The sequence below is a fragment of the Haliotis cracherodii genome, unplaced genomic scaffold, assembly GCF_022045235.1.
Source record: "Haliotis cracherodii isolate W230 unplaced genomic scaffold, xgHalCrac1.p SCAF_23, whole genome shotgun sequence".
Taxonomy (NCBI): domain Eukaryota; kingdom Metazoa; phylum Mollusca; class Gastropoda; order Lepetellida; family Haliotidae; genus Haliotis; species Haliotis cracherodii.
In genome coordinates, this window is record NW_027266279.1 from 4645724 (window position 1) to 4658464 (window position 12741).

General features: G+C 41.2%; 2 protein-coding genes across 2 annotated transcripts; both read left to right on the plus strand.

Annotated features, from left to right (window-relative positions):
• The first annotated feature begins 1421 nt into the window (after positions 1 to 1421).
• LOC139471544 (neuronal acetylcholine receptor subunit alpha-2-like) lies at positions 1422 to 2676 on the plus strand. The gene has a single exon (XM_071253921.1). The coding sequence runs from the start codon at positions 1471 to 1473 to the stop codon at positions 2674 to 2676; it is 1206 nt and encodes a 401-aa protein (XP_071110022.1). The 5' UTR covers positions 1422 to 1470.
• A 5573-nt stretch (positions 2677 to 8249) lies between these two features.
• LOC139471952 (neuronal acetylcholine receptor subunit alpha-2-like) lies at positions 8250 to 9455 on the plus strand. The gene has a single exon (XM_071254462.1). The coding sequence runs from the start codon at positions 8250 to 8252 to the stop codon at positions 9453 to 9455; it is 1206 nt and encodes a 401-aa protein (XP_071110563.1).
• Positions 9456 to 12741: the final 3286 nt, after the last annotated feature.

The window sequence follows — 12741 nt, forward strand, 5'->3', positions numbered from 1 at the left end:
GTATGCCTCCGATTGTGATACACAAGAATTACCGTGTAACCTGACAGGAGTGTCTTGAGTGTTTGGCATCATAGCAATATGGCATGGACTTAACCGCTGGTTTGTAAAGACCAACTTGTATTCATTTGTAATTGGAAATCAGACAGTCGTGTTTCTTCTTCAGAAAAGTTTGATATCAATGTTTGCATGGCATGTGACGGGTACCACCGATGGAGCACTTTGTGACGCCGAAAAAAAGTAATTATTTCTTGTAACCCAGACACATTATAAAATACGTAATATTTCCATAACACTTTAAACGTACGAAAAGGTTTTTTCAGAGCTGCAGCTACTCCATTGTCCCATTATTAACGAATGGGTAAGACAGCTTGCATGGTTTTATGTTATCGGTGTATTGCCATTACTAGTACTTCCCATTTTGACTACTTCCCATTATTACGACTGTTTCGTGCCACACACTTCATTACTCAGTGACTGCTCGTTACTTCGTATCACACCTGTTTCCAGGTGAGGTCAGATACGGAGATGGAGTATGATACATCAAACATTGCTTTCGTTGCATTTTCCACTGACTTTTTTTATTCCTGTTATAAATATCAGGTTTCTCGGTAAGGTATTTTCTGTGATTTATGAGAAATTTCTAATTAGACATTGTTCATGTAGGTAAAGGCAGATGACGACTGGAGTAGTCCATTATTCTTCAGTCAGACTCATTTTAACCCCTTGTTTTTTGAGTAGTCAGAATTGGAATATTCCTACTTATATTCCAATATTTGTAAGATTTCGGCTTAAACCACACGTTTTATACATGAGATCACAGGAAGAATGCTTATCCATATCCCGAGTCTTCTACAAACCTATAATACATAGGGCCTTTTAAATCACGGCAGTGGTTGTCTGACGTAGTCACATGGCTGTACTCAAATTTGAATACAAGATGTCAGGTAAAGAAACAAGATCCCAGTGGCACCAACGTAAAATGAACAAACCCCACTTTATTCTTATAATCTAGGAGCTTGTCATGATACCAATGGCAACTCCGGTGATGTAACGAAGGTACTGCGTGAGGAATATTTCCCTGATAAGGCTTACAGGATATTGCTATTTGCCTGAGGTCAATATTATCGTTACATATACTTTAACTTTCACCAGTTTTAGCATCAATATAATTGAAAATCTATTCAATTTTGATTATTAACACACCACATAGCGAGTAAAGTGTTTTACACACGACACTCATTAAAAACCTATTATTGATCGAACATCCAAATCATGTTAACACCTAGATTGTCTCAAATGTGTGTGGGTGAATTGTATTCCGTTCGAGCAAATGCGTGTCTTGTTGAATATGTATCATTGATGAGTTGCGCTCATATCACAGCTTTCTAAACGTCAGTCATACTCTAAGGCAGTTCCTCGCAGTTATCAACGTGCAAATTTGCAGTGTTGTGTTCGGGGAAGGCTAAAATTATGGAGACAGCTGTGTGGATGATCCTCTTTATTCACATAGTTCCAGGACATTTTACCTCGAAGACTCCCATTGACATTGTGTTTGACTACTGTAAGAGCCGTCACCCCTTGCAGTCTCCTGTCTACGAGGGAGCCGTTCTTAATGTGTCAGTGAACATCAATGTTCTTCATCTGGAAAACTTGGATGAAACCAAACAGGCGCTGACGAGCTCTGCCTGGTTTTACTTTGTGTGGAACTTGAAAGGGTTGACTTGGAATGAAACCGAATTTCAGAATATCTCCCGGGTGATGGTGCCTGCTGATATGTTGTGGTTGCCGGATCTGATGCTGCTTAATGCCATTGACAAATTTGGTCATCTTAGCGAGGATTCATTTCCGCCTCATGTTTGGAGTAATGGGACTGTTGAGTGGTACGCAACAAAAAGACACGTTACTTCCTGTAAGGTCGACGTCACCCGTTTCCCGTTCGACCAACAGCATTGTTCTTTTCGTTTGGCGCAGTGGGTCTCATTTAGTTCAGAAGTGAACTACACTTTTAATGACCCACCCATCACATTTCAGGCATACGAAGAAAACGGTGAGTGGGAAATAAGGAAGTCATCAGTTCAAAAAGACTATATCTATGAAGGTAAATATCAAGTTTTCATCTTTGAGTTAGTCCTTGTTCGTCGTCGAGAATATTACATTTTAGCAGTCGTGGTACCAATGTCTATCCTGTCTGGTCTCAATCTGATGGTGTTTCACGTGCCCCCGGAGTCAGGGGAGAAGATGTCCCTGTGTGTGTCTGTATTGTTGGCCTACGCCGTGTACCTGACCTCCATCAACTCCCTCTTACCGTCTGTGTCCGACCACGTGGCTCTCTTCAGCGTCTACCTCAACTGCATGTTTGTCCTCAAGGCTCTGACTGTTGTGGCGTCAGTCTTTGTTCTCCGCCTTTACTCAGCTTCACCCAATTCGGCAGTACGTCAACGTCTTAGTAGATACTATTCTTCAGCATTTAATCTGCCAAATCAGGCCCACGTACCACTGTCAAAATCAGCATCACAAGACCTCCAAATGTCACACCAGGACAAAGACGCTGCCCCAGTGTATGAAAAGCGATGGCCGTGTGTTGTACAAAGAATTGACCATCTTTTCTTTGTGGTCTTCCTACTGATAGTCCTTGCATCTTCAAGTGGATTCTTCTGTGCTATGTTGGTAACCTAGTCATCCGATGCACTGCAAGTCGGATGTGTACCTCTCAACCCAAGATCTTGAACAAATACTGCCTCAGTTGCGCTCGCACCTTTTGGCTTAGATTATTCCTATGATTAAATTACTTATATATAATAGCTACGTGATAAATCGGAAAGAACTGTGAACAAAAAAGCGTGGATTATTTCACGGTAAAACAGTGTTCTAGCATGCGTCATTTCTGGAGATTCGAACATGCGGTCGCAACTTGATAAACGAATTGTCCGAAAGTAGGAGGGATATGGCAATCGGTATTGTTAGAAAGGGTACAGATAATCGACATGCAAATTATGAGAATATGCGGGAAAGTCAAAGAACCCTCCCCCCCCCCCCCCCCCCCCCCCACACACACACAGAGACACACAGACACACACTTCCCGTTCATCAAATGGACTTGTCCGACATTGCCGACCAGTGGGCCTTGTTTATTGGACCATACAACACTGCAGGATACTGTACGATAAACAACGCCAATTCGTCGTTTATTTTGTAACATTGTGTATTGCTATTCGTACTCGTGTTAACTTAGTGCCATCGGGCAAAAGTCGCTCATGTTTTCGCGAACACCTGGTGTCATCACTATTTGATAGTATTTCCTAAACACTTGCTCATGATACAGTTGGATTCGTACTTTATGGAACTGTATAAAATGAACTGTTTGGTATTCCGTCTGTTTGTGTGCGGACGACCTTCGACCAAGGATGTAGCGATTTTAGGAGCTTTGACTGGAGCCCCGCCCGAATCATGTATGCCTGAGCCACAATTTCTCACCATGTACTTTCTGTTTGGGTATTTTTAACGATGATGTTGTCCTTCGTTCCAGGACATTGCGACAGCACATTGACCACAGTATCAATACATACGGCGCGGATTGGCTCGTGCTTGGTATCAACACCAATACTCACGTTAAAAACCGAAAATATGTCCATTTCTTGTCCGTTTTCTTCAAACACATACTCATGATACAGTGGGATTCGTACATTGGATATGTTATTGTTATGGAAATGAATTTATTGTCACTTTTATTTCAGCTAATATGACCTCTCATTACTGTGTCATCTTCATGTAATTGTATAAAATGAGCACCTTCATGTATATCTGCAGGAAGCTTGGTATCACGGAAGTGGCGATTATATATGTTTGAGCCAGGAACTCTCGCCATGTATTTTCTGTGTTAGTGTTTTACGTTGTTTATTAAATGTTCGAGAACGGTGGTGCTCATGTTGTCCTTCCTTCCGATCAAGAGCCAATTCCCTGGCGACAGTACATTGACTATAGTATCAATAGAGACGGGACTGACTGGCAGGTGCTTGATATCAACACCAGTAATCACATTACAAAGCTTAAATTTGTCCATATGTTAAGTCAGTTTTCTGTAACAAAGCCTAAATTGTTATCGCGGCGATTCTTAGATTCGAATCCATGACCACTGGATCTTGGCACGACCGATGATGGGACACTCAAGGTGAATTTAACTTAGTTGCCACCGTAAGGCTTTAAGCATTATTGCAGTTACAGCAGAGCGGATACACATTATGTGTGAAGAAAGCCAAGGACATTTACACATTTTATGAGTCAGGTTAGGTGTGCCAGACCTGTATGTGACTTATGTATTCTTTTGAAATATTTACAAATATTATCTTTTCAAGGATTGATAATAATACATGGTTCGGGGTGTTACATTTCAAATGACAGTTGAATGAGTGGCAGGCGCAACCGGTAGATGCTTACCCTTTTCGGGAACACCTGGTGTCCTAACTGATTTTCAGAGACCCAATGATATCATTCATCTGTTTCCACACATATTAGAGATGTTGACGTTTTGAATCTCTTCTGTACATTTATAAATGACAATGAGTGAGTGAGTGAGTGAGTGAGTGAGTGAGAACATGTTGTATATCGCGACAGTCAGCAATAGCCTTGTAGAATGATAATAGTCGAGTCAACCAATCAACCATGTCACTGAACGATCTGGTTACCACAAGATCCTTAAGACGACGATCATAGCACCAGTTCTCCTCAGGAAAGAAACTCAAGGAACTCGTATCACGTGTCAACCCTACAAATAATCTTTAGTGATACAGGACATTGTTGAAGGATAGAGGGTTATTGGTCCACTTTATTGCAAAGTTGAGATAATTTTTTGCAAATATTTTTCGCCATTACAGACAAATAAAGTAGTTATCTATAAATTGTGTCTACCATGGCACGTGTTGCACCTTTGCACTTGTTGGTCTGAGCGCTTGGTGGTTCCCAATGGCTCGAACCAAGCGGTTCCTTGATTAAAAGAACGTCTGAATGGCATGTAAGCCTAGAGGATTCACTTTATTCGCTATATTTGTTTGTTAAACTTTGTTTGTTGTCAAATACTGCAGTATTCCAGCTATGTGAAGGTGGTTTGTAAATAATCGAGTCTGGACAAGACAATCAAGTGATTTGACATCATGAGCATCGATTTACGCATGTCAACCATCAACCATGTCAGCGAGCCTGACCACCCGATCCCGTTAGTAGCCTCTAACGACAAGCACGGTCGTCTCTTAAGACAAGACCAATTTTGCCCATGGTAATAACGGGTTAGGCAGTATTCACTGGTAATTGAGGAACGTAGTATCCACATACCCTTGAAGTCTCGACGTAATATCAAAATACATTGGGATATGTCTTAATACCGTAACCTATGAGTATTGGAAAGCAAACGAGGGCTAGTCAAAAAGTTCTAAGCCTGACTAATTTTCAACTATAGGCCATAACAATGTGAACTAGGCAATGTAGTACATTGTTTGAGTAGTTCATTCCAAGTATATTTGGTCTATTGAGGCCGTTTGTATATTAGTGACAGCCGGTTGAACGTGACAGGTGTCCAAATGGACACAGAAATGGACAAGAACGTCCACCGAGCAGTCATCAAGTACTCCCCAAGAAATTCATGACCGCATGTCACAAGTGTGTGGGAATAAGTGCTCCAGCTATTCCACTGTAAAACATCCAATTTATTTACACTATCTATATATTTCTTCATGTACTTAACCGCCCCCGTAGTCTAGTGGATAGAGCGTCTGCCCAGAGAAAGAAAGGTCAATGGTTCGATCACCTGACCTGGTCATACCTAAAGATGTTCAGAGATTATACCTGTTGTTGCCCTGCCTGCTCTCGACATAAGGGAATAACACAAGGATTAGCCGGCTCAGAATATGTCTTTTGAGGTATCCATGCTAAACTGTTTGCATTAGATACTGGTATAAAACATTATGAATGCGCGAGGAACGCCTCCCCCCAAAAGCGCACAACATGTTCGGTATCTGATTTGAGTGTTCACACACGCACCAAATATCAAGAATACATTATGTTCTTTTGTATTGGTAGTGTTTGAGAAACTCAAGGTGTTGGTGAGACTGAATGGTTCTTGAATGAATTTGTCCGTCGGGTTAAAGATTGCAATAAACAGTCATGGTATTTTGAGTTGTCAAGTTACTCCATAAATAGAAGCGACAAAACACTTTCCATATTCATAAGAAATCTCTGCCAAAAAGAAGAGTACGATTCCGACTTGAGTGTGTGTTGATGTGACGTGGGACAGAATGCGCTCACCTTCTCGCGAACACTTGGTATCATCAATATTTGGTTGTTATTCATAAATACATGCTTTTGATACAGCAGTATTCGTACATTGGATTCTGCATTTGGCAGAGATTTCTTACTATTATCGAAATGGTTTATCGTCGCTTTTATTTTAATAGGACCCCTCATTATTGTATTCAATGTAGAAAATGAACAACTTCATGTATATCTGCAGGAAGCTTGGTATTCCGTCTGCGTGTGTGCGAAGATCGCGAGAAGGGATGCGGTGATTACAGGAAACACCTGGTTCTTCACCTGCGCCCAACTCAAGTATGTCTGAGCCGGAAGCGTTTATAAGTTACATGTTAACTGGTATGTGTTTCTTACTTATTTCATTTTCAGAAAATTTCATGGCCGTCAGGTATGCCTCCGATTGTGATACACAAGAATTACCGTGTAACCTGACAAGAGTGTCTTGAGTGTTTGGCATCATAGCAATATGGCATGGACTTAACCGCTGGTTTGTAAAGACCAACTTGTATTCATTTGTAAATGGAACCCGCCAAATCAGACAGTCGTGTTTCTTCTTCAGAAAAGTTTGATATCAATGTTAGCATGGCAAGTGTTTTCGATTTGGCATTTTCGATGGAGCACGGTGTGACGCTGAAAAAAAAGAGAAATTATCTCTTGTAACTTAGAAATAAAAGACTGACCAGTGTAACCCAGACATAAAATACGTAATAATTCAATGAAACTTTAAACCAACGATAATATTGTTTTTTTTCCAAACTGCATCTACTCAACTGCGCCATTATGCCATTAATAACGAATGGGTGAGACAGCTTGCATGGTTTTATGTTATTGGTGTATTCCCATTACTAGTACTTCCCATTATGACTACTTCTCATTATTACGACTGTTTCGTGCCACACACTTCATTACTCAGTGACTGCTCGTTACTTCGTATCACACCTGTTTCCAGGTGAGGTCAGATACGGAGATGGAGTATGATACATCAAACATTGCTTTCGTTGCATTTTCCACTGACATTTTTTAATGCTATTATGAATATCAGGTTTCTTGGTAAGGTATTTTCTATGATTTATGAGAAATATAGAATATAAGAACAAATATACAACTGAAAATCACAGCATTTCTAATTCGACATTGTTCATGTAGATATAGGCAGATAACGACTGGAGTAGTTCATTATTCTTCAGTCAGGCTCATTTAACTCCTTGTTTTTTGAGTAGTCAGAATTGGAATATTCCTACTTATATTCCAGTATTTGTAAGATTTCGGCTTAAACCACACGTTTTATACATGAGATCACAGGAAGAATGCTTATCCATATCCCGAGTCTTCTACAAAGCTGTAATATATATGGCCTTTTAAATCACGGCAGTGGTTGTCTGACGTAGTCACATGGCTGTACTCAAATTTGAATACAAGAGTTCAGGTAAAGAAACAAGATCCCAGTGGCACCAACGTAAAATGAACAAACCCCACTTTATTCTTATAATCTAGGAGCTTGTCATGATACCAATGGCAACTCCGGTGATGTAACGAAGGTACTGCGTGAGGAATATTTCCCTGATAAGGCTTACAGGATATTGCTATTTGCCTGAGGTCAATATTATCGTTACATATACTTTAACTTTCACCAGTTTTAGCATCAATATAATTGAAAATCTATTCAATTTTGATTATTAACACACCACATAGCGAGTAAAGTGTTTTACACACGACACTCATCAAAAGCCTATTATAAATCGAACATCCAAATCATGTTAACACCTAGATTGTCTCAAATGTGTGTGGGTGAAATGTATCCCGTTCGAGCAAATGCGTGTCTTGTTGAATATGTATCATTGATGAGTTGCGCTCATATCACAGCTATCCAAACGTCAGTCATACTCGAAGGCAGTTCCTCGCAGTTATCAACGTGCAAATTTGCAGTGTTGTGTTCGGGGAAGGCTAAAATAATGGAGACAGCTGTGTGGATGATCCTCTTTATTCACATAGTTCCAGGACATTTTACCTCGAAGACTCCCATTGACATTGTGTTTGACTACTGTAAGAGCCGTCACCCCTTGCAGTCTCCTGTCTACGAGGGAACCATTCTTAATGTGTCAGTGAACATCAATGTTCTTCATCTGGACGACTTGGATGAAACCAAACAGGCGCTGACGAGCTCTGCCTGGTTTTACTTTGTGTGGAACTTGAAAGGGTTGACTTGGAATGAATCCGAATTTCAGAATATCTCCCGGGTGATGGTGCCTGCTGATATGTTGTGGTTGCCGGATCTGATGCTGCTTAATGCCATTGACAAATTTGGTCATCTTAGCGAGGATTCATTTCCGCCTCATGTTTGGAGTAATGGGACTGTTGAGTGGTACGCAACAAAAAGACACGTCACTTCCTGTAAGGTCGACGTCACCGGTTTCCCGTTCGACCAACAGCTTTGTTCTTTTCGTTTGGCGCAGTGGGTCTCATTCAGCTCAGAAGTGAACTACACTTTTAATGACCCACCCATCACATTTCGGTCATACGAAGAAAACGGTGAGTGGGAAATAAGGAAGTCATCAATTCAAAAAGGTTATATCTATGAAGGTAAATATCAAATTCTCATCTTTGAGTTAGTCCTTGTTCGCCGTCGAGATTATTACATTTTAGCAGTCGTGGTACCAATGTCTATCCTATCTGGTCTCAATCTGATGGTGTTTCACGTGCCCCCGGAGTCAGGGGAGAAGATGTCCCTGTGTGTATCTGTTTTGTTGGCCTACGCCGTGTACCTGACCTCCATCAACTCCCTCTTACCGTCTGTGTCCGATCACGTGGCTCTCTTCAGCGTCTACCTCAACTGCATGTTTGTCCTCAAGGCTCTGACTGTTGTGGCGTCAGTCTTTGTTCTCCACCTTCACTCAGCTTCACCCAATTCGGCAGTTCGTCAACGTCTCAGTAGATACTTTTCTTCAGCATTTACCCTGCCAAATCAGGCCCATGTACCACTGTCAAAATCAGCATCACAAGACCTCCAAATGTCACACCAGGACAAAGATGCTGCCCCACTGTATGAAAAGCGATGGCCGTGTGTTGTACAAAGAATTGACCATCTTTTCTTTGTGGTCTTCCTACTGATAGTCCTTGCATCTTCAAGTGGATTCTTCTGTGCTATGTTGGTAGCCTAGTCATCCGATGCACTGCAAGTCGGATGTGTAGCCCTCAACCCAAAATCTTGAACAAATACTGCCTCAGTTGCGCTCGCACCTTTTGGCTTAGATTATTTCAATGATTAAATTGCTTATATATAATAGCTACGTGATAAATCGGAAAGAACTGTGAACAAAAAAGCGTGGATTATTCCACGGTAAAACAGTGTTCTAGCATGCGTCATTTCTGGAGATTCGAACATGCGGTCGCAACTTGATAAACGCAATGTCCGAAAGTGGGAGGGATATGGCAATCGGTATTGTTAGAAAGGGTACAGATAATCGACATGCAAATTATGAGAATATGCGGGAAAGTCAAAGAACCCACCCACCCCCCCCCCCCCCCCCCCCCACACACACACACAGAGACACACAGACACACACTTCCCGTTCATCAAATGGACTTGTCCGACATTGCCGACCAGTGGGCCTTGTTTATTGGACCATACAACACTGCAGGATACTGTACGATAAACAACGCCAATTCGTCGTTTATTTTGTAACATTGCTGTATTGGTATTCGTACTCGTGTTAACTTAGTGCCATCGGGCAAAAGTCGCTCATGTTTTCGCGAACACCTGGTGTCATCACTATTTGATAGTATTTCCTAAACACTTGCTCATGATACAGTTGGATTCGTACTTTATGGAACTGTATAAAATGAACTGTTTGATATTCCGTCTGTTTGTGTGCAGACGACCTTCGACCAAGGATGTAGCGATTTTAGGAGCTTTGACTGGAGCCCCGCCCGACTCATGTATGCCTGAGCCACAATTTCTCACCATGTACTTTCTGTTTGGGTATTTTTAACGATGATGTTGTCCTTCGTTCCAGGACATTGCGACAGCACATTGACCACAGTATCAATACATACGGCGCGGATTGGCTCGTGCTTGGTATCAACACCAATACTCACGTTAAAAACCGAAAATATGTCCATTTCTTGTCCGTCTTCTTCAAACACATACTCATGATACAGTGGGATTCGTACATTGGATATGTTATTGTTATGGAAATGAATTTATTGTCACTTTTATTTCAGCTAATATGACCTCTCATTACTGTGTCATCTTCATGTAACTGTATAAAATGAGCAACTTCATGTATATCTGCAGGAAGCTTGGTATCACGGAAGTGGCGATTATATATGTTTGAGCCAGGAACTCTCGCCATGTATTTTCTGTGTTAGTGTTTTACGTTGTTTATTAAATGTTCGAGAACGGTGATGCTCATGTTGTCCTTCGTTCCGATCAAGAGCCAATTCCCTGGCGACAGTACATTGACTATAGTATCAATAGAGACGGGACTGACTGGCAGGTGCTTGATATCAACACCAGTAATCACATTACAAAGCTTAAATTTGTCCATATGATAAGTCAGTTATCGCGGCGATTCTTAGATTCGAATCCATGACCACTTGATCTTGGCACGACCGATGGTGGGACACTCAAGGTGAATTTAACTTAGCTGCGACCGTAAGGCTTTAAGCATTATTGCAGTTACAACAGAGCGGATACACATTATGTGTGAAGAAAGCCAAAGACATTTACAAATTTTATGAGTCAGGTTAGGTGTGCCAGACCTGTATGTGACTTATGTATACTTTTGAAATATTTACAAATATTATCTTTTCAAGGATTGATAATAATACATGGTTCGGGGTGTTACATTTCAAATGACAGTTGAATGAGTGGCAGGCGCAACCGGTAGATGCTTACCCTTTTCGGGAACACCTGGTGTCCTAACTGATTTTCAGAGACCCAATGATATCATTCATCTGTTTCCACAGATGTTAGAGATGTTGACGTTTTGAATCTCTTCTGTACATTTCTAAATGACAATGAGTAAGTGAGTGAGTGAGTGAGTGAGTGAGTGAGTGAGAACATGTTGTATATCGCGACAGTCAGCAATAGCCTTGTAGAATGATAATAGTCGAGTCAACCAATCAACCATGTCACTGAACGATCTGGTTACCACAAGATCGTTAAGACGACGATCATAGCACCAGTTCTCCTCAGGAAAGAAACTCAAGGAACTCGTATCACGTGTCAACCCTACAAATAATCTTCAGTAAAATGGATCCAATCATTTTGTGATACAGGACATTGTTGAAGGATAGAGGGTTATTGGTCCACTTTATTGCAAAGTTGAGATCATATTTTGCAAATATTTTTCGCCATTACAGACAAATAAAGTAGTTATCTATAAATTGTGTCTACCATGGCACGTGTTGCACCTTTGCGCTTGTTGGTCTGAGCGCTTGGTGGTTCCCAATGGCTCGAACCAAGCGGTTCCTTGATTAAAAGAACGTCTGAATGGCATGTAAGCCTAGAGGATTCACTTTATTCGCTATATTTGTTTGTTAAACTTTGTTTGTTGTCAAATACTGCAGGTATGTGAAGGTGGTTTGTAAATAATCGAGTCTGGACAAGACAATCAAGTGATTTGACATTATGAGCATCGATTTACGCATTTGGGACACGATGTCAACCATCAACCATGTCAGCGAGCCTGACCACCCGATCCCGTTAGTAGCCTCTAACTACAAGCATGGTCGTCTTAAGACAAGACCAATTTTGCCCATGGTAATAACGTGTTAGGCAGTATTCAGCGCACAACATGTTCATTTATTTAGATAATGTAGGGTATACAAATTGGGCTTCAAATATTAGATATCTACTATTTTCTCATGGTTTTGGTTTTGTGTGGCTGTCACAAACAGTTGGAGATAAAAAAGTGTTTAATAAGTGTGTTGAAGGATTGTGCTATTAATATGTTTAATCAAGCTTGGATATCACGGCGTGTCAGCTTAATGTGGGAGGAAAGCCCGAAAAACCTACGAGCATGTGTATTGTGCTGACAAACCTAGAAACATAATCGGGGCGGACCGGGATTCGAACCCACAATCATAGGTTTCTGGTGTGCCAAAGGGACGCAACTCTGCACAGCGAAACGCGGCGCCTTAGACGACTGGGTCACCCGTGCCCCCAAACAATGTTTAAAACTATGCATATTGCCTCTACTATACTTGTAAACTGTTACTTGTTTATGGTCCTGTGGCCTTCATACTGAATAAAGTATTGATTGGGTGAAACTGCGGCTGGAATTGTTGAACCCCCTTTGACCGCTCCTCTTTTTGTGGCTAATGCCTTTAGCATAACGAAATGTAGGAATTGCGCTCTACACACATCTCCATATTATATTGATTGAAGTGACGAGGTGCCGGTGTCACTGTAAGTACTTCAATCTCAAAGACATATGTGGG

Excerpts from the sequence above, each read along its gene's own strand:
- LOC139471952 (XM_071254462.1), top strand. The coding sequence starts at position 8,250 with ATGGAGACAGCTGTGTGGATGATCCTCTTTATTCACATAGTTCCAGGA.
- LOC139471544 (XM_071253921.1), top strand. The coding sequence starts at position 1,471 with ATGGAGACAGCTGTGTGGATGATCCTCTTTATTCACATAGTTCCAGGA.